This window comes from Coffea arabica, chromosome 8e (genome assembly GCF_036785885.1).
Source record: "Coffea arabica cultivar ET-39 chromosome 8e, Coffea Arabica ET-39 HiFi, whole genome shotgun sequence".
Lineage (NCBI taxonomy): Eukaryota > Viridiplantae > Streptophyta > Magnoliopsida > Gentianales > Rubiaceae > Coffea > Coffea arabica.
Window position 1 is genome coordinate 43,016,869 of NC_092324.1, and position 21,242 is coordinate 43,038,110.

The 21,242-nt window shown below is 33.2% G+C and overlaps 1 protein-coding gene across 1 annotated transcript; it reads left to right on the forward strand.

Annotated features, from left to right (window-relative positions):
* The first annotated feature begins 1,556 nt into the window (after positions 1 to 1,556).
* LOC113703983 (uncharacterized) lies at positions 1,557 to 8,352 on the forward strand. Its single transcript, XM_027225549.2, has 4 exons — positions 1,557 to 1,987; positions 2,087 to 2,144; positions 5,417 to 5,458; positions 7,858 to 8,352. The coding sequence occupies exons 1-3, from the start codon at positions 1,641 to 1,643 to the stop codon at positions 5,444 to 5,446; spliced, it is 435 nt and encodes a 144-aa protein (XP_027081350.1). The 5' UTR covers positions 1,557 to 1,640; the 3' UTR covers positions 5,447 to 5,458; positions 7,858 to 8,352.
* The last annotated feature ends 12,890 nt before the right edge of the window (positions 8,353 to 21,242 follow it).

Below are 21,242 nucleotides of genomic sequence, written 5' to 3' on the forward strand. Positions count from 1 at the left end.
CCCCTGAGGTTTCTGATATTTACACTGACCTCCCTTATAGTTTGAAAAATTACACTGACCTCTCCTGAGGTTACTAATCCTTTGCAAATTCAGTTCAAACGATTAAAATATTGTTTTAGGGAGTGAAATTAGAATTTTTTATCAAATTTGTCCTTTGTACTACATATCCAATGAATGACAAAATACTACAAATTAATTAACAATTAATAAACTTTAAGGAATATAGTTTATAGGCAAATACGCATTACCTATTTAAAGTACCGGCTCTTTATGAGTATTTTATTTTTAAACATTTAATTTAATACAAATATTTACGCTCAAATACATATTTGTATTTACTTTCAAATATTTAATTTTTGTTAAATATAAAAACTACCAATCTCTCTTCCGTAAAAATATTAATATAACACTTTTTCAATTTTAGTTACAAATATTTATGTATTTAACATAAATTATATGATTCACAATAAAATGCCCATAAAGAGCCAATACTTTACTCATTTAATGGATGAAAGTCATAAAGAATTAATACTTTATAGGTCATTTCTTTTTTTTAAAAAATATTTAATTTATATTAAATAAATAACCTACCGATTTCATTTTTGCAAGAATATTACTGTAACACTTTTTGAATTTTATTTACAAGTATTGATATATTTATCATAAATTAAATGTTTGAAAGTAAAATATCCGTAAAAAATCGGTACTTTAAATGAGTAATGCGTGTTTGCCCATAAAGAGCCGGTAACTATTTAAAGTACCGGTTCTTTACGGGTATTTTACTTTTAAACATTTAATTTAATACAAATATTTACGCTCAAATATAGATTTGTATTTACTTTCAAATATTTAATTTTTGTTAAATACAAAACCCACCAACCTCTCTTCCGTAAAAATATTAATATAACACTTTTTCAATTTTAGTTACAAACATTTATGTATTTAACATAAATTAAATTATTCAGAATAAAATGCACATAAAGAGCGAATACTTTACTCATGTAATGGATGAAAGCCATAAAAAATTAATACTTTATGGGCCATTTCTTTTTTTAAAAAAAATATTTAATTTATATTAAATAAATAACCTACAAATTTCCTTTTTGCAAGAATATTACTGTAACACTTTTTGAATTTTACTTACAAATATTGATATATTTATCATAAATTAAATGTTTGAAAGTAAAATACTCGTAAAGAGTCGGTACTTTAAATGAGTAATGCGTGTTTGCCCATAAATTATATTCCTTAAAATTTATTAATTGTTAATTGATTTATAATACTTTGTCAGTCATTGGATATGTAGCACAAAGGGCAAATCTGGTACAAAATTCTAATTTCACTCCCTAAAATAATATTTTAATCATTTGGACTAAATTTGCAAAGGATTAGTAACCTCAGGGGAAGTCAGTGTAATTTTTCAAACCACAGGGGAGGTCAGTGTAAATATCAGAAACCTCAGGGGAGGTTTCTGCAATTATCCCTTAAGAATTTCCCGCGTGCCGGCCGAGTACACGCCCGAATTACGTGGCCATTTGTGGCGGCATGTAATAAGGATGCTGCACTCTACAACTCGACCACTAGTGAGTTTTGACTGTACTTGAAACTGAATTTGCCATAGCCGCCGCCCCTCGGAGGAGATGCAATCCGTAGTTATTATCAACAAAACCAAATCAGAAATCGTAATCAGGGTTTTTTACCGTATTGGAGATGGAGACGGCAGCGGCTGCTATGGGTCTGTAGTTTATAGACTGAAGCCTGATGGATACAAGTTAATGAATCCCTCGTACTTTGAGCGGTTGTCTAAGACCATGTTCGCTCCTCTGGAGATTCATATATTCCGGGGAGGTGAAAGCGAATTCATCCGCTTTTCTCCGCTTGAGCTCGATTTTTGTGACGGAATTGTGGTCGAACTTGACGATGATACTGACAAATTGGCCAAGAAATTTGTTCAAAGGCGGAGAGTTTATTCTCATGCGTGGATAAAGTAGGTTTCAGTTTCCTTTTTTTCTTCTTCTTCTTCATTTTTCTCCTCTTGTTATTGTTACTATCATTGTGTCTATATTTCATGTTTTACTTTGTCTAGGTACTGGATTCCTCATTTCGGGATTAAAGAGAGGATTGATCATATCCTTTCAGCTCTGGTAAGAATTTCTTCTTTTTCTTATTAGTTCATTTTTTGTTTTATTTTAATTTGACTCATTCCTTTTTATTTGGTTAATGGGGTTAATTTACTTGATTTCAGTTCCTTGTTTTTCTGTTTCTTGATTTCTCTTTAATTTGATCAATGAATTCATGATAATCCTTTTCTGCAATTCAAGGTGAAATTTCTCTCATTCACACACACAGATATATGTGTGTGTATATATATATATATATACATACACATATGTATATGTATATATTATATATATATCCATATATAGTACACATGCATATATACATATTCATGTATATGTATATGCATATACATATATACATATATATGTGTATATGTATATATGCATATTAATGTATAATGTATATATACATGTGTATGTATATGTATATATTATATATATATCCATATATAGTACTCATGCATATATACATATTCATGTATATGTATATGCATATACATATATACATATATACGTGTATATGTATATATGCATATTAATGTATAATGTATATATACATGTGTATGTATATCTTTAATGTATATATGTATATATATATATATACATTATAATGTATAATGTTTATATATACATGTGTATGTATATGTATAATGTATATATGTATATATGTATATATACATTATAATGTATAATGTATATATGCACATATATACATACATATATATATACATATATACATGCATATATATATACATATATACATGCACATTATAATGTGCATGTATATATGCCTACAATATGATGAAAAGCAGGAAAGTGGAGGCAGTTGTTAGAATGATTGTTTACGAGGTAAAGGATTGTTTTAGTTTATTTAGGAAACTATAAGATGAAAATTCAATTTTGTCGTTGGTTGTTAAGATAGTGAAGGGCACTTTTGCAAAAGTTCCATTAATTTAATGCCTCCCCTTCGGCTTTATACATAGTGGAGTATGTTTCTTTACTGATCTGAAACTTGGCACTTTTACTTTTAATTGGTTCTAGGTATAGTCGGAGCCTTGACTTTATAAAAAGTTTTGTAAACTAAGTTATTTGATTAGTGGACACTATTCTTTGAGAATTTCTTGCCGTAAAGGTATGTTTTGTGAGTTTATCTTCTAAGCACTAGCAAACTTCTTCTGCATCAACGGGTCTAGATCTGTAGCACATAAGCATTTAAACATTTCTTCATTCTGTTGTCCATGTGGGTGAATCGGACCTGCTCAAGCAAAAAGTAAGTGGACTGACAGTGTATATATTTTAATCCTCTGTTTTTTGGTGCGTCATGTGTTTTGGTTGTTCATGAGAATCAATAGATGTCTGGCTGCCATAAGTCAGCCCGCTATTGCTAGCTGGCCTTTGTTGTTCTTCTGTTTAACTTTGTGTTCTGTACTGACATTGTCTTGGAGTATATCTTGCCTTTTGAGTTTTCTTCTTGTGTTGCTTATGATACTGTTTGAGCTGCTCACATTCCCTTTATTAGAATTCAAACAGTTATTTTCATCAGTAAAGAGCAATTTTGATGGGAAAGTACAAATAATTAAGTTCTTCTTAATTAAGAGAAGTGTATGTGTGCCGAAGAGGCCTTGGTCTAGTGGCTGAGGTTGAAGCCCCGGGACTTAGAGGTCTTAGGTTCTAATCCCCGTTCCTCCTCACCACTTCTTAAATCCCACCCCTCGTTAGAAAAAAAACTTTATAAGAAAAGAGAAGTGTATATGTATTTCCTAATTGAGGGGCTCTTTTCATTTTCTGTTGAAGTTTGGTTATACATTTTCTTTGAATTACCTTTGTCCTCTCTGAATTATGCATTGTTATTCTAATGTATTTTGAGCCTCTGATAGCATCTGCATTCTTCTTTTTTCTTTCCTTGAAAATCACTAGACCAGGGGTACCTTAAAACACAGACTTTGCAAACTGAATCCTTCCACAAATTTATTGTTTAGGTGCTGATGACACTTCTTGTGACCCTCATCCATAAGTATAATACTGACCTAAGCCTCCATAGCTATCACATGAATTTCTTTTCTTTCTTTCGGTAATCTCCACAAGCAGGACAGTGCCTGAACAGTGCCAATATTAATCTGGGACCACTAGTAGCATGAGTAATTACACCCGCATAAGCCAAGTGTTATTTATAGATTAATGGGCAAATTTTCTGCTGTTAGCTGATATGAATCATTGAGATGCTGGGAAAAAGAAAAAGAAAGAATTTCTGTCTGTGAATAAAATGATTTGTTGTTTTCCAGGAGACATCCTAGCCACCTCCATAACTACCAAAATTGACAGCTTAGTGTTTCTGAAATTTTTACTGTGCTTCAAGCTCTATCTACTTAGAATTAGATTCTGACCGATTCCTCAGTCAGCTCTCTCCTATCCAACTGTTTCTCCTGTGACAATTGCTTTCCTCTACCGTTCAACATTGGAAAGTTCTTCTCTGGAATCATGTCGTTGGATTTTGCACACCAAGATCACTTAAGATCACAATTTTGGCAAAGGCTGCATTAACTGATCTCTGATTAAGAGATTGAAGCTGGCTAAGTTGGCACCGAGTCCTTTTAGGGAAGATTAGGGAAGATTTCCAAAATTTTGAAAATCACTAGACACGAACATGACATGGAAGCAATGTTCAGCTTCGATTTGTATATGGACATTTTGACATTCAACAGTTTGAGACAATGCAAATAACTGATATCCAACTTTATACAACAGTTTATCTTTGCTTCCTGCTTCTGGCTTGGAAACAATATTTAAAGCTGAATTTGCGATTAAGCACTTGACATTATTTAACCAGTTTGAGAAAGTCCAAGTCATTGAGGATCCTTATATGGTATGGATATCATTTTCATTCGCTCAAAAAAAAGGAAAGCTAATTTTGCGTTATCCTCTCTATTTGCTCATGATTTTGATTTTGTTAAATGAACTTAGGTTATTACAGAAATGTAGAGATTCCTGAGTTGACCTTTTAATCACTCTGTTTTACTAACATGGCTTTAGTTTGCAGCTTTAGAGTGCAAACATGAATATTCAACTTTTGTTTCTTACTTGCATTTAGAAAATCCTGGAGTTTTTGGTCTGTCTTGCATGGATCCCTGATTAGATCTTCTTTTCTTATTGTCATATCTTTTTTCCCCCTGTTCTTTTGTGATGCTAAAAATTAACTTAGCTGGATAAAACTCTGCTGTCTTTCTTCTAAACATATTTTTGCAACGTTTTGTCATGCTCAATTTGGATACTAACCAGCCCTTGTGCATCACATGCAGAGTACTGAGTCTGCTGCTGAGCCAGTTTGAGGCTAAATTTCTGTAAGTTTCAGTTATTCGTTCCCATTACTATATTACACATTTGTTTGCTTCCTAATTAGCATAGCATTAATGCAGCTATATCAAAATGCAGCGGTTCTGTTCTCTTTAAATTCTTTTAGCCTCACAAGTTTGACTATACATGGTTGATTGCTTGGTGTCTTTAAAATTTGGAGAAGGTTAGGTCTCTTCTCTGATTGGCATATTTATCCACAAGTACACATCAATAATTGGAGAAGAAAGTTCTGTAACTCCAGGAGCTTCAATTATTTGCAGAACTAGTATGGCAAAGCAAACTATTGATTTCCTCTATAGTTCTGCCTTTGTTAGAGATCAGGTAGCCTTATTTTTTTGGTGGATGCAATAGCGATATAAAAATGTAGTAATGCTATTTAATATTTTTGGAAACACTTTTCTTTCATAAGTTATTTTAATGTTAATTGCTTGATTTTGGTAAAATTTGGAGAGGCTAGATCTCCTCTGGTAGACTTAGATATGTGTAAGTTATGCGTCAATAATTTGAGAAGGAAATACTAAACTTCAAGAATTAGAAATCTGCAATGTTTACAGACCAAGGAAAGAAAGGATTCCCATTCCCGTAGTATTTCTTTTCTTTCTTTGATATCAGGAAGCCCTTGTTTTTTGTGGCAAATAATCCAATTAAGTACTTAGGAAACCTGAAGCACTTGAAAGATGTGGGCCTCGCATTATTTCTTGAATTAGCTTAGTCAGGACAATATAGTTAATTAGTTCTTCTGTAAATCCTGTGGGTTCTCTACATTCGATCATATACTCATTAAACAGGACTAAGACACCTAGGGTGTAGTCGTGATCCTAGATCAAATTTAAGATTGGCTGAACTTTGATGGTTTCATGTAATTGACAGTAGTAAGCATGTACTATGAAGCTCACAGATGGTTACCATGTACGATCCAAAAACATTAGGCTGGGATTTGATTTTGGACTATTCAGGATAGATAAATCATATAAGTGGTAATAACAACGTGAAGCCCTTCTTTAGGAATGTAAAATATAAGTATGTGATAAGATGTTGAGCACGCAATGAACTTTTTCCTTTTTCAGTCTGCAAAAGGGTGGAACAAATTGCTTCTAGTTTTAATAGGATATTCTGGTTTGACTTGAATGAGTGTTTAGTCCTTCAGTTATGCTGATAACAAAGAATAATAGTTCACCTGACCCACATTACCAAAACAAGTGTATTCTCAATACCTTTGGTGCTAATAATCAACCTAAATTTTGCCTTGAAATGTTGAAACTTCTAGAAGTAGTCTTCACCTTTGGTCTATCAAATAAACTGTTGCACATATACAGAAAGGAACATCTAGCTTTTTGGCTGGTTGTTTTAGTTTGAGGAGTTCAGATAGTCTTTGGTTATCATGGAATGAGTGCTTTCCTCTTCTGGGCCTTGAGAAACACATTAAAAATCTTTTTTTTTTTCTTTTTTTTTTTGGGGCAGCTCATCTGAAACTCCTAAGTTTTCTTAAACAAATTTGCAAAGAGTTTGAACTACCAAAAAGTTGGGTGGATTTGGTGTGAGAAATTTGAGGATGTTAAATAGGCATTTTCAAAGAGAAAAAGTAGTAAAATTTTGCAGCTTTATTGTTTTTTTCACCTCCTGGTGTGATTCCAATGTATCTGGATTTGTTCTTTTCTTCCTGGGGACCATAATCTGTAAGTGTTGTTTCAGCTAATCTAAATTCTTGAAATTGGCTCTTCCTCCCAAATATAATGGTTTCTTTGGTGTCTAGCAAATGATAAGCTTCCTGTTGCAGAAATTTTGATTTAAATTATTTTGAGCAATAGATCTTCTGTATTTGGGGTTGTGAGGAAGATGTTATAGTATATTCCAGTTCAATGTCCACAAACTAATATATCTCGAATCTTGTTCCATATACCTGGCGTGGCCAATATTTGTCACTTCAGGCTGAAGTTTTTGAACCTGCAGCAGAATATTTCTTACTATTTATCATCTTTTATGTTGTGCAATATGTGTGAAAGTCTAAATAGCTTCAGTTTTGATGAAAATCTAATTGACCCTCATAACGCTTTGTAAGGTTCAATGAAGGTTCCAGAGTGTATCTGATCAACAACATTGTATGTCAAAAAAGAAGCATAAATCCAAGATTTAGATAGAGTAGCATCTTTGATTATCTGTCAGATAAAGCTGAGGGCTGGTGGTATTGTGGAACATATAACTCCAAAATGGCTATTTAGCAATGTTTCTTTCCGTGGTGCTTCTGTTACAAATATTGGTGAAGACACAGATAACACGTCTGAACTTCTGCAGTCTGCATGCATCTCATGGTGTAAAAGCAAAGGGTTTTTTATTGAAGAATTCTACTGGAGACTGATTGTTTACTAATATTTTCTGTTTTATGCAGGAAGGAAATAAAGAAGAGGATACGCAAAGTGGTTCATGATTGTGGCACCCTCCCTTTTGTTGGGAGTCTCCTGCTGGCTTTCGTCTGTTGTACCGTTGCTTGATCACCCTCGTACATGCACTTACTTTGTCTTCAATTTGGTTGTGTGGCTTTTCTGATCTCAGGTCTTCTGTGGAGAGTTAACAGTCTCGTGATTGGGAAAAATAGCTGCCTAAGGTGGTTGGATCGCGGAAGGATCGCCTACTGCCTGCTCAGCAGTATTAAGTATATGTGTACATTTCCGTGATGTGTTGTTGTCCTGCAGTCATTCCACACATTTACACAATGGATGGCAATGCCTTTTATTAGTGCTCAAATCTCGGAGGTATCTTTTTGACGCAGGTTTTCGGTAGGTGTAAACTGTTATACTCCATGATGTCCTTGAATAGACAATTCGTCCCTAAACGGAATTGGATATGGTTTATGCACATATTCAGATTGTTTGTCCGTCAGCAACCTACGGTCATACACTCTACTGATCGGATCTTCTGTGCATATAATTCTCTTTTCAAATCTGAGTTAATTCTGAAGAATCGGATATTCAACTTCATTAACTTTCAATAGCAAATGCAAGCCATCTTCTTGATGAGAAAAGAAAATGAAATGATAACAGCACCTAGTGTCGTGACACAGAAATGGTAATTGTCATCTTTGGAGCTTCTACAACTAATATAGTAACTCCAAGACAATAATCATTGCTCTTAAAAAAACATTGGCTGTTAGGTAGTCAAAGTCATATTATGCCTTAACCACTTTGATACGATCATTAATATCACCACAGCCCTATGGATTAGTGATTCTGCACATAATCCTTGGCGAGGGGATAATGAGATTAAACCGGATAAGTCATCCTGTTTTCGATCAAATGAAACATTAAAGTGGATTGTTAATCAATCTTACCCGCACCGGACAAGTCACTTGATCCTAATTAACTCCTGGCCTCGGCCAGCAATTTGCTTTGCTGGTTCGAGTTTGAAACATTGGTTTGAGAGTCATGACCCTTATGTTTTAGCCCAAACTACGTTGACCTCCTATGTTATGAAAGAATACCTACCACCAAATCGCACTAGAACTAAAATGTCCAAAACAAACACGAGGGATCTGTATTCAAACCTGCTGGTGGGAAGAATCATACCTGCTGGCATGAAGGTCTCAGGAATCTAGCCATCCTAAATTAATTATCTTAAAAAAGAATAACATAACAGCACATATGATTGATAATTTTTCTAACGTCCTAACTAATTCAGCCCGTAGAAACACCAACCAGGGTAATCCTTAAAACAATATACACATAAACAGATTATTAATTACCTTCGAGCTCGAGTAATGTACAACTTTGCTCAATTATTAAAAACAAAAGAAAAAAAGTACAACATAACATTGGAATTTTATTGCGGTTAAAAAAGGTAACTCACTCGAACACCAAACCAAGATTGTCGTTACAATAAACATGCGAACAATAATTATTTAGTTTACCATCGAACTTGAGCAGTAATGCACTGCTTCGCTAAATTTATTCATTGTATGGTCCATAATTCTGCATTTGCGCATCAGAACTGCTAAGAATGGAGAGACAAGCAAGGAGCACCGCCATGGTGAAGATAAACAATGCAGAAAGAACAGTAAAAATGTAAGCATACCTTTGATGATGGCTACTACTAGTACTGACCCCAGCAGGAACCAAATCTGAACTCCTGTCATGACTAATACTTCTTTGTCCATTTTCATCCATGATGAATAGCCTGTGGTACATTCTTTTCTGCTCCATCCAGCTGACATCGCTCTGATGGCTGATCCCCAGATATCTGCTGATAGTTCTCAGCAGCTGGACCCAAAATGCAAACGAAACAGACAACAAAAGAGAGATTGGAATCCATCGATTCAGTCCCAATTTGCCACTGCTGCTAGAAGATTTTACTATGCTGTTGTATAGAATTGCTCCAAATATTACATAGGCCATGCTGAGACATGTTGCTTTTTCTTCAAAGCGAAGGATTCTTGACTCCTGCTTTTCGTAGATTCGCCTCAACTTCTTGAAGTTGCGATAGTTCTCATCGTGCGATGATGTTGATGATGATATTGCTGAAGTTAATTTGCTCATGATCACGGTTTCATTCAATTTCGTGGAGAAAAAGAAAAACACAAAAGTATAAAAAGATAACCCTCTCTCTCTCTCTCTAGATAAACATGTACATTTCAACAATTAATAGTTACAAAAACAATAACTATAACCACCTAGGTAGCTACACAACGGAAGAAAAAAAAAATCTGCGATCCCCCTGATTTGAACAAAGTGGTTTGTTCAAATCCGCGGGAAGGAATGTGGATGGAAGCTTCAACTAAGCCTGCATTTATACATGAATCCACCTGAGACTTCGTTTGAGCTGTCGTCTAAGCAAATATGAAAATCCAAGTGGACGTAGCACATTCTTGGTGATACATTTTTATAAAAAAAAAAAAATTTCAGCAGGGGATGGGGGGTGGTGAGATTTAAGGGGATGGATGGGATTTAAGAAGTGGAGAATGGGTAGGAGGTGGAATTCTAATTCTTGGATATCAACTTTAACCACTAAATCAAACCCCTCTTGGCACATTCTTAATTGTATTTATTTAATCTTACTAGAAACATTTAAAATTGACATACCTTTCTTTTCTCCAAAAAAAAAGGGGGGGGGGGGGGGGGGGGAAGAAATGATCTATAAAGGTTTTGGATCAACACGGTTTGAAATGTTGATTTTCTTATTAAATAAAATTAAATGGAAAATTTGATTTTGCAGGATACCAACCACAAAGTACATGTATCTATCCAGTAGAATGTAAATTTAACAATGTTATTTGTGTATTCGTCAAAAAAAAAAATCTAAAGAGAAACAAAATTTGTATAGACGAGTAGATGAATAACAAAATTAAAATTTCGCTTAAGAAGATCAATTAAAGTACTACCAAGCTAGCCACACGGCAACGCTATCGTCTTTGATGCTTTCAAGTTTCAAGCTTTGACCATTTATTAATTCTTGAAAATTTTTAGATAGTTTTGTAGATATTGACTTAATAATCATCATCTAGAGATGGTATTCGTTCAATTATGACCTACCCAACTTTCTACCCGCCCACCACTCATTAGGGGTTCAACTTGATCCGGTTGTTCAAGACATCCGATGATGTGATTTGGATCTAAGCTGATCTTGCGGATATTTGATCCACCGGATCACATGCGGATCAAGAAGTTATTTGGAAATGATTTTCTATGATTCATAGATATTCAATCGATTCACATTGTAGTTCTTACTTTTTGAGAAACATTTTACTACAAATTTTAATATTAAATCCACTAATCTACCATAATTTTTCTCTTGTTTCTTATTCTTTATGTTTATTATGTCTATTTCGAAGATAGCTTTTCTTGGGATGTGGTGTAACATTTTTAACTGTGTTTTCGTAAAAGAAAAGTTGTGGATGAAGTATTAAAACTTGTAGGCATTAATTGGAGTGAAAAGAAAATGAGTGATAAAAGCTAGTAGTACTTTATATTGCAAACAAAATATTGATCAATTTGAGCTAAGCATTCATATCTTGGTACTCAATATGATAATTTGAGACTCAAACACTTTTTAAATTTCATTCTGTCTTTTAGGATTTTTAAATTTTATTTAAAGAAAAAGTGAAAATCAGATTTGAATTGAAGACTCGATTGATTAAATCCACATAAACTGGATGACAGAATATCTGCTACAGAGAATTCGGATCCAAATCCAGATCATATCACAAAATGAAACGAAATGATATGCCTGCAGCTCAATATCAACAAACTTGTAGGAATCAGCAGAGGGTTGGGTTGGATAATAACGTGAGAGAAATTATAATTAGAAAATTTAGAATTCAAAACCTCCCACTTATACACTAAAAAAGAAAAAAAAAAACTTGTAGTAATTTCATTGAGAAGTTTCGTCCACCAGAACGTACTCTGGAATTAAGTTGAATTATTCCAAAACCGTTAATTAATGCATGATTTTTGTATGGAAGAATTCAGCACACCACTTTGGAGCTATGAAATGTTAAAGAAATTGGACTGCAGAATGGAAAAAAAAGAAGATGAAATTTCAGTTTACAAATTTCCAACAGAAAGTCTTTAACGAAGTCAAACTTTTGTATTTTAAGATTGTGGGATCTCAAATACGATTTCAAGTAGCCTTATTTTGTCTTTTTAATTACTGATAGCTTGCTGGTAGCTGCCTCGAGCTTAAAGTCGATCGAAACACAATTATGATGAAGTGACATACAATCTGAAATTAGGTAGTTATTTATTTGTACAAATAACAGTACTACCAATGTCACTTTGTTACTTTAAAAAAAAAAAAAAAGAAATTAGGTAGTTATTTATTTGTACAAATTTGAAATAAAGGCTACTATCAAATCCAATGTCGATCACACTTCGTTACTACCAAAATCAATGTTTATCACACTCCGTTATAAAGCTATTAGCTGATTGGTTATCCGTACAAATTTCAAATAGTACTATCACACACAATAGTAATTAGTTAGTCAATTATCACTTATTTTTAGATTGCTTTTAAAATTACGTTTTACAGAGTTCTGACAGATATCTCTACAAATTTTTTTAAAAAAAAAAAATAGTTCAGACAAAATAGTACTACCACGTCCAATCTATTTATATTTAATTAGTTAATTAGTGAGTTAATTATCACTTATTTGCAAATTGCTTTTAAAATCACGTCCTTCTATCACATATCTCTACAAACTTAAAACGAAATATTGTGAAATTCAATCTGTTTAACTATCCAAAGTATAAACCACTTAAAATCTACATTAAATAATTACTCTGTCCATTGACAACAAACTTTCCCTATTTCTAAGATTCTCCATTCCACCATCCTATAAACTTTCCCACTTGCCATCAACAACTAAAGAGCACCTCAATTAAGTTTCATTATATTGCTATTTATATAGTTGTTCTTAGACCGTTTCTTTACATAACTACATAAACATATTTAATAGCTCCTGAAATATATAACATTCTTGATCCTTCCTTATATTAGTCTTCTCGGCTGGCATCATAAATGGGTTGTCTCCTCTCTGATGATCCTAATTACATTAATTGTCTGAATATGACTTTCATTTCAAATATTGAAAATGAATGAAAAACTCCTTCCATTCAAAATATCCAGGTAAATTAGATTACTATTGTAGAATATTCTGAGTGTTAATTTAACAATTACTAATATTTGATATATCTCATAGAAATAATTATTTTTATTTTTGCATAACAAATTTTGCATCAACATTGCTATTCGGGATTCAACTACTTACACACAACTTAAACTTTATGATAAACAAGCAGAAATGATCCTCTATTGCCATTCAGCTTGTTTAAAAGAGTTGAAACTAGAGCTGGCAATTATACCCAAAACCCAACAATCCACCCAACTCACCCACTAATTTGAGAGGTTGGGTTAGGTAAGTTGGGTTTTGGGTTAATTTTGGGTTGGGTAATAAAAATTCATATCTATTTTGGTCGGTTTGGATATTTGTGTTGGGCACCCGTTACCCAACTTAAATTAAAAAAAAAAAACAAATAAACAAGTTAATTTAGAGCGGTACCCGACCTGCCCCGTTGAGGAATTGTAATTTAGAGCGGTTCAGAGGATGAGCCCATTGAAACATGATGTGACATAGGCTTTTTTTATTTTATTATTATTTTTACTGTGTGACGTAGCTTCAATTGCTTGGTTCTGAGCAAAATGTTGAGCTTCTTTATTTATTTGTTTCTACATTATTGTTTTCCATTTTGGCCAAAAGCTTGTTTAACTTTCCAATATGCTCCGCCAATGACAAATATTTAAGATGATGAATCCACTTAAAATACAAGGCTCTGTTTCGATTGCTGAGGTTGTTCAAGTCCTGCCATGGATGAATAGGAGCTTTGATTATATTAATTAGCAGGATTTCATTAGCCAAACGTTGATTTTTGTGGTTAGTAATTACAATTCCTCAACTGGGATCATATAATTAAAAACTCGCGTTACCCGACCTGCCCCACACACACACATATATATATATATATATATATATATATATATATATTTATACACATACTATAAAATAATAATTTAGAGTTAAATAAGTAATTTCGTTGAACAAATTATATTACAAATATGAGAGACTATAGTTTATTTACAAGATTCATTTATGGGTCAAAATTTCAGTTTATAACTTTCTTTAAAATGTGATTGGGTCCAAGTAGTTTAAACAGTTAGTATGTGTGTGTATTTGTGAAAGTATATTAGCGTGTATTTTAGTGTGTTTGTATGTGTAAAAATAATGTATTTCAAAAGAACTTAAAAAGTGAGTGTGTGCTTGCATCTGTAAGTGTTTTAGTGTGTGAAAATATATTTATGTGTGTGAATTTTTTTTTTGTATATGAAAATATATTTGAGAGAGTTTATGTATCAAAATCTATTATTTAATATATTGGGTCATATTTGGGTCATGGGTTTGAAACAACCCAATATGACCCAACCCAAGATTAACCCAATCTAAAGTTGGGCGGGTTGGGTGTAACCCATTTAAATGAAAACCCAACATTAACCCGCCCAAAACCTACCCAACCCGCCCAATTGCCAGGCATAGTTGAAACTAAAGATAATTTCTGTCATGTAAAAATCAATTGTCACTATTCTACAGCATACATCTTATATTTTTACAATTTTTTTTTTTTACTTCAGGAAAAGTGTAGCATAATATTACTTTAATATGTGCAATCCTGCAAAGATCATGCTTTCATGTTTATTATCCAACTCCTTAAAGTACAATTCAGTCACTGGATCCTCCATCAATGCAACATGTTTTGAAGATTAATTGGTGTGAAAAGCACCTACATCTTTCAATTAGAATCAGAAATTCGAACAATAATTAATTTTTGTATATCTTTCCCAAGCCTTGCAATGCATTTCATATGAAATTGCATTTAATTCTATACGATTGAGATAGTTTTTCATTAATAGAATAATGTTGAATAATTTATTATAAAATTTTAATTATTTTTTAATAAATATGTAAGTCCAGCCACAGAGTTTGTTTTTAAAAGCTGAGTTCGCGCTAGGCATGCCAGGTGAACTTTCACGATAATTTTTTTTTTAATTTTGTAATTTTTTATGCCAGCCACAGAATTTGGTGATGTTTCGACCTATGTAATCACACCAAAATATTCAACAAATCCGCCAAAAAAAATGTATATAAAAAAAAGAATTTGACTTCTAGAAAGAGGAAAAAACAAAGTTTTTGATGAAGTATTAATAGAATTTATTGCTTTAACTAAGGTCCAACCTAATGTAACTCAAATGTCAGAAAAAAATAATAATATAGTCTAAGAGATATTCTATGACACATTAAAAGAATATAGATCTGTTTGTGGAAAAAAGAAACGAAAGAAAGATAGAGAAAGAATAAATGCACGTATCAATGAATTAGAACAACTCCAAAAACCTAATGTTTAAATGAAAAAGGCCATATTTTTCCCAACAGCCAAAGGGACGTAAAGTAAACCCTGTTTGGTAAATTAAAAAAAAAAAATGACCGGATAAGGCGGGACGCGCCCTCCGCTCAAGTCAACATGTTGCGCAATAATACATTATATATGATGAAAGTCAGTCTTGATAACAATTTAAAACTAATCAAACTTGTGTTTGTCTAAAATTATCATTATTATTATCTTCATTCTTGTATCATTGGTATCGTGTATACCTCAGGGGAATTTTATAGTTGTTCGCGGTCACTTTCTACTATAGTCGGAAGGATTTTTTTAATAAGTATCGGTAATTACTCGTTAAAGCATCTAAATTATAAATTAACTTACCATGCGATTACACACGATCATAGCACCGCATTCATTTAGACATTTTTCCTAAATCAACTACATTTTTTTTCCATAAAACTAATACTTGAGACTCCTTTTAACGAGTGTTCATTGAACATCTGTCTGTCAAACCGTATTCATAAATAGCAAAACACTTGTTCTTCTTGTATTCGTGTTCAAGGTATTGTGAACAAAGCAAGACCCTTCAAATGCAGGAAAAGTTAACACAAGACATTCGGCCTTTTTAAATTTGCGTCTTCAAGTCAACAATGAAGCGAATGATTTTTTAAAAAAAAAATTATGAGAGTATAGTGAACGACCCAAAAAAATCTTTATGCCTTTCGTGCACGAAAATGCTGATCCTGAGATTCCTTATACACTGTTGCGTTCTCATTTACTGCCATGTGCAATATTTCCCAGTCATGGCTGTTAGCAGCATCACAAGGATGCTGCCTTGGTTACTGACTTTTGAGATTGGAGTTGCTTTCACTCATCAACTTCCGTTTTGAAGTTTTGTTTTATACCAGACTAAATGGCCAGAATGATTCCTAAACTATTCAAAATGGCACAGTTTAATTTCTCAACATTTTTGTGATAAAAAAAGTCAGTCAATTCGTTAAAACGGTTTGGTCGGGGAATCAACTGAAAAAAAAAAAAGAGGAAAAAAGCAAACTTTGACCAACTATTATAGGTTCTCAAGGATACAAATGTCCAATTCTAATTGACATAATTTTTCTTTAAAGAAAAACCCAAATTTTAGGGATTAATCTGCATGGTGACCAAAATTTATCGAAGGTAAATGTAATTAATAAGAAAAGCACCAACGACGTCATTCTCTCCTTTTATCTCTTTTCCTCCTCCACCACACCACCGCACTCTCTTCCCTCATTTCTCCTCCCCGCCCCTCCCTTCGTCTCCCCCGATCCCCCATTCCCTCCTCTCCCTCCTTCCCCGAGCCGGGTTATGAAGAAATCATAGCTAAGCAGAGAGGTGGAGCAAAAACCCATCTCTCGACTGCTGTGTTCTGTCAAGCTAAAATTATATGAGCAAAAATAGAAAAAAAGAGGTTGAGATCTATCAAAAACAATCAGGCAAAGAGGGAGGAGCCCATTGCAAATAATGCCATCAAGAGCCAAGTTATGGACCAATAAGCTCCATGCCCAAATTACGACTCAGAGAGAAAGATAAGCATTATCACAGCCTGATATCACAGTAGAAGACAAAGAAGAAGAAGATGATGATGGCGGTGATGATCTTGATACAAGGAAAGAGTTAAATAATAACAATAATGAAGCATTGCTTTCATTCGCGTTTCTTGGATGATTGTGTCTACGTACTCCTACTCCAAACCTCTAAGAACACGTTATAAGCATTCATCAGTGGAGAGCAAGAGAAGCAAGAAACTGGAAAATTGGATAAGCGGTGTTGAGATGGAAGGAGGGGATGAGAAGGAAGGGTTGTGTGACTAAAAGGACATTTTTGCCCCGAAAATTTGCACTTCCAAAAGGCTTGTTTTTTGTCAGTTGAGTGACCTTTGTGGCAACTTAAAAAAAGTTGGACGATCAAATCAGCCATTGTGAATAGTTTAGTAGCTATTTTGGCCATTTGCTCTTTACAATATATCGAGTTTCAAAAAAAAAAAAATCTCTCAAATTGAGAGAGCTAATAAGGAAAAAAAAAAAAAGGAAAAGAAACATATGAAATGTTACCAAACGGGTTAAAAATCTTTTCAAAGCACAAAGATTCTCATATATATATTAGTTAAAGGATAAATTACCTTTTACCCTTCTGTTGTTTTGGTGCTTTACTACATAATCTCTTTATGATTTAAAAACTTATATATGTCCCTCCTTATGGTTTGGGTTAAAAGGTTATCATTATTTTTACCCGTTAAAACTAACTATCAATAGCAAAAAGTCAAAATCAAATTAATACATTGACAAATTCACCCTTTCATTACTTTTTTTTTCTTCTTTCCCTTTCTTTCTCTCTTTTTTTTGGAAGAGAAAAAAAAAATTTTGAAAAATTATACTTTGGCCAATGAAATGTTAATTTTCTCCAAAAATCAAAAGAGATGGAAGAAAAATTAAAAAATAAATAAATAAGAAACAAAAAAGATGGAAGGGAAATATAAAACAAATAACTAAGTAATAAAAAAATACCAAATCTTTGTTTACTACAAATGTCGTTATAGGTTTTTAAACCAAATCTTTAATGGTATTTCTATTTTTTATTTATCTATTTTTATTTCAATTTCTTCTTTTTATGTTTGGAGGGAAAAAAATAATGAAAGGGTAAATTTGTAAATTTATTAGGTTAACTTTGACTTTTTACTATTGACCGTTAGTTTTAACGAAAAAACTAATAATAACACATTAACCCAAATTATGAGGAAATTATACTTAGATTTTTAAACTATAGAAGGGTTATGTAATAAAATACCAAATTACAGGAGAAAAAAATAATTTACCTTAATTTAAAACTAAGTGTCTTCCTCCTGAGGTACAAGCTTTCATCGACAAGGGAAAGAGAGAGGGGGGAAGCACTACATATTGTTCTTCCGCAAAAGAGGTGGGGTTGGGGCCCTTGGGGGGAGGAAAAAAGCACTACACATACAATTTGATTTTATTGGCTGACAACCACCCGGAATATTAAATGGAACGCGAAGTTTGATAATCCCTTGTCTAATGAAATCACCTCGAAAGGAGCATAAAAGTACAAGATAATACTTGACGTCTTATTTTTGATACTAGAAAGCTTAAAAGGATTCCATTAGAATATTTTCCCCATTAGGCGTTAAAACAGATAAAATAACAAAGAAATAAGGGTTAAAGGAGTAGTAAAACTGATGTTAATTTACCTTCAAAGAACAAGAAGAAAGGGAAAGTTAACGTAAGCACTAAAATAAAGCCATAGTTAAGAGAATGTAATGCATCAAATTAACAAAAACGAGTGAAGATACTCTACATTTTTTTAACATAATAGTAGTGTTTGCAGAGGAGATCTTAGCTTAGTTACAAAGTTAAGATTTTAATAATCAAAGGCCTTGGAATGAATTTTCTCCTTCCCCTATCTTGGCTTCTTAAAGTAGGTACATTGGCGTAGTCTAGGTACTACAGTCGGATCGAAAAGCAGAATAGGTACTTGATTTGCTAAAGGGAGTTTTGCACTTTAAATATATAAATTGAAGAGAGTTTCTTAAAAGTCAAGGTTCTGTAAGGCTATTGGAACCAAAGTGGTAATAAGTAAAGCTAATGGCAACTCATAGGAAGAAGATAGATGTATTTGCAGTAGTTCCTCGTGGATGTAAGTGGTGGTCTTGTGGCACTAGGATTTGTTTATGCTGCCATATATTTTCAGTGTGCAGATTTTCAATCAGAAGCTAAAGGACTTTAACTTCGAGCAAAAGAAGATGTTTGTAGTTATCCATCATTTTATAACTTTTTCGTAGTTTTGTCCATTCGATCAGGTTTTGATGGTTTGTAGTTTCGTCCATTCAGTTAGAGTTAGGTGGTGTTGTTTTTACTTTTTAGCATATTCGACTTGCCTCAAAAAGGTAATGTGCTTATTTTTTTAAAAAAAGTTTTAACAGAATAGGATGAAATTTAAGAAACGGGAACTAGAATCCAGAGCCTCTAAGTTGGAGGGGTAAGATGCTTATTGAATTTGATGGAGGGATAACATGCAACTTCTCTTTAAGTTGAATTCAAAAATCTATTTCCCTGTTTTTGGTTTAATGTTGGTAAAGCTAATTAATATCAAATCTTTTCTTTCTTTCTTTTTTAGTTTCTTTCATTTTAACCTAATTTCAGCTAATGTATTTTTAAAATTAATTTTTTATATACTGACAGTATTATATACTATAACCATTTGATGCATAATCAACTTCATATTTGAACTAGGAGAGGCCCGACCTCGAAGGTCTATTAAGTCCTATTGGAGGACTTAAACGAAATGGAAGTTCTATTAAGTTCTCCAGTCCCAAAAATGAAGGCGAGGCAAAACGGAAGTACAATGAAACTCGTAATAATAAAATGGACCAGGACAGGAATGCTTGCAGGGACGAAACTAGAATTTGAAGTTACGGGAAGCAAAACAATTGAAAATAGTAAATTCAACACAATAACTAGGACTAGGGGGAGTACTCACGCATCGCGCGGGTGTTTGATGCCTGTGAGAAAGGAGGTTTTTTTTTGTTGAACAAACAATAACACATTGTGAAAAGAAATAAAACTTAGTATGAAAAGATAAACGATATAATCAATCAATTCACACAGCGTTACAATAAAATTGTGTTAAATTGAAGGTCGTTGATAATGCAGAAAGGCAGAGCAACACAGAAAGCTAACCTTATTCCAGAATCCCCACCGAGAGCTCTTACTTGTTGTTGCTCCAAACCTATAAGATTATTACCAACCCAGACCAATTGGAGTTAGGCAACGCGATAAGAGTTGCTAATTGTAAGTACTAAGAACACATTGACAAAATTAAGGGAGAAACTAAAAAATTGGGGGGGGGGGTTGAAATCTAACCTCACGCTGAACCACCAGGAGTAGCTGGGACTGAAGAGCATTCTGAGCTGATTAGTATGAAACCAGGTAGAATTATTCCAATCCTAAAATGCGAAACAGGAAGAAACTGATAATCAACTGTTTAGGCATTAACATACCAACGGTTCGGCAATTGAATTGGGTGTAATTAATGACAAAATAATAGGTAATTTCAGAGTTGAGATCGGATGGAAGAGAAAACGATGAGGCACATCGTTGTAGACAAAGGCAAAAAGGGAAAACTTAACTTCTGAAGTTGAAAGGGGATAAACTGACCAACGTTTGTGGCTCATAAATGCAGATTATAAATGATAGAGAAATGAGTTCCTACCATTGATAGTGAAATCGTTGGCTCATTTCCTAAATCCGATTGCCATTCAAATGTTTCAGACAAAACAACATCTCAAATGGTTATCTGTGGCTAAAAAGGGGAATTATTGGTAGTTAAGAGATATTCCGGTAATTACACCAACACACAAGCATATATGGGTTGTACAAAATGTAAAAACGATTGCACGCTAATTACACATTCCATCAATACCCAGATAGCTCATCAATGACAACTTTAAATGTATTAAAATGGGGTCATTTCAGTCAACATATCCAAATACATGCTTCCTTAACTTGTACCTAAAGCTTTTAAAATAATACACAACATTTCACATTCCCAAAAAGCCCCCACCTATGCGGTTGAAATTCAACCTATTCTTTGACCAAAACTCAATCTTATATAGTATAAGGATATTAACCTAATTTAGGTTCAAAAATAAATTCTAAAAATTTAAGCTCAAAATTTGCAACACATTAATTTGCATATTAACATACTCAAAATCTAAATTCACTAGGAAGTCGAGAAAAAAACGAGCAGCACTGTAGATGCTTAATCATGGTACCTAATTCAATACGGAATCTAACAAAACTTT

Bases quoted from the DNA above. Each gene is read 5' to 3' on its own strand.
- LOC113703983 (XM_027225549.2), top strand. From the start codon at position 1,641: ATGCAATCCGTAGTTATTATCAACAAAACCAAATCAGAAATCGTAATC. The intron at 1,988-2,086 runs GTAGGTTTCAGT...TACTTTGTCTAG, and splicing joins TATTCTCATGCGTGGATAAA to GTACTGGATTCCTCATTTCG. The intron at 2,145-5,416 runs GTAAGAATTTCT...CATCACATGCAG, and splicing joins ATCATATCCTTTCAGCTCTG to AGTACTGAGTCTGCTGCTGA.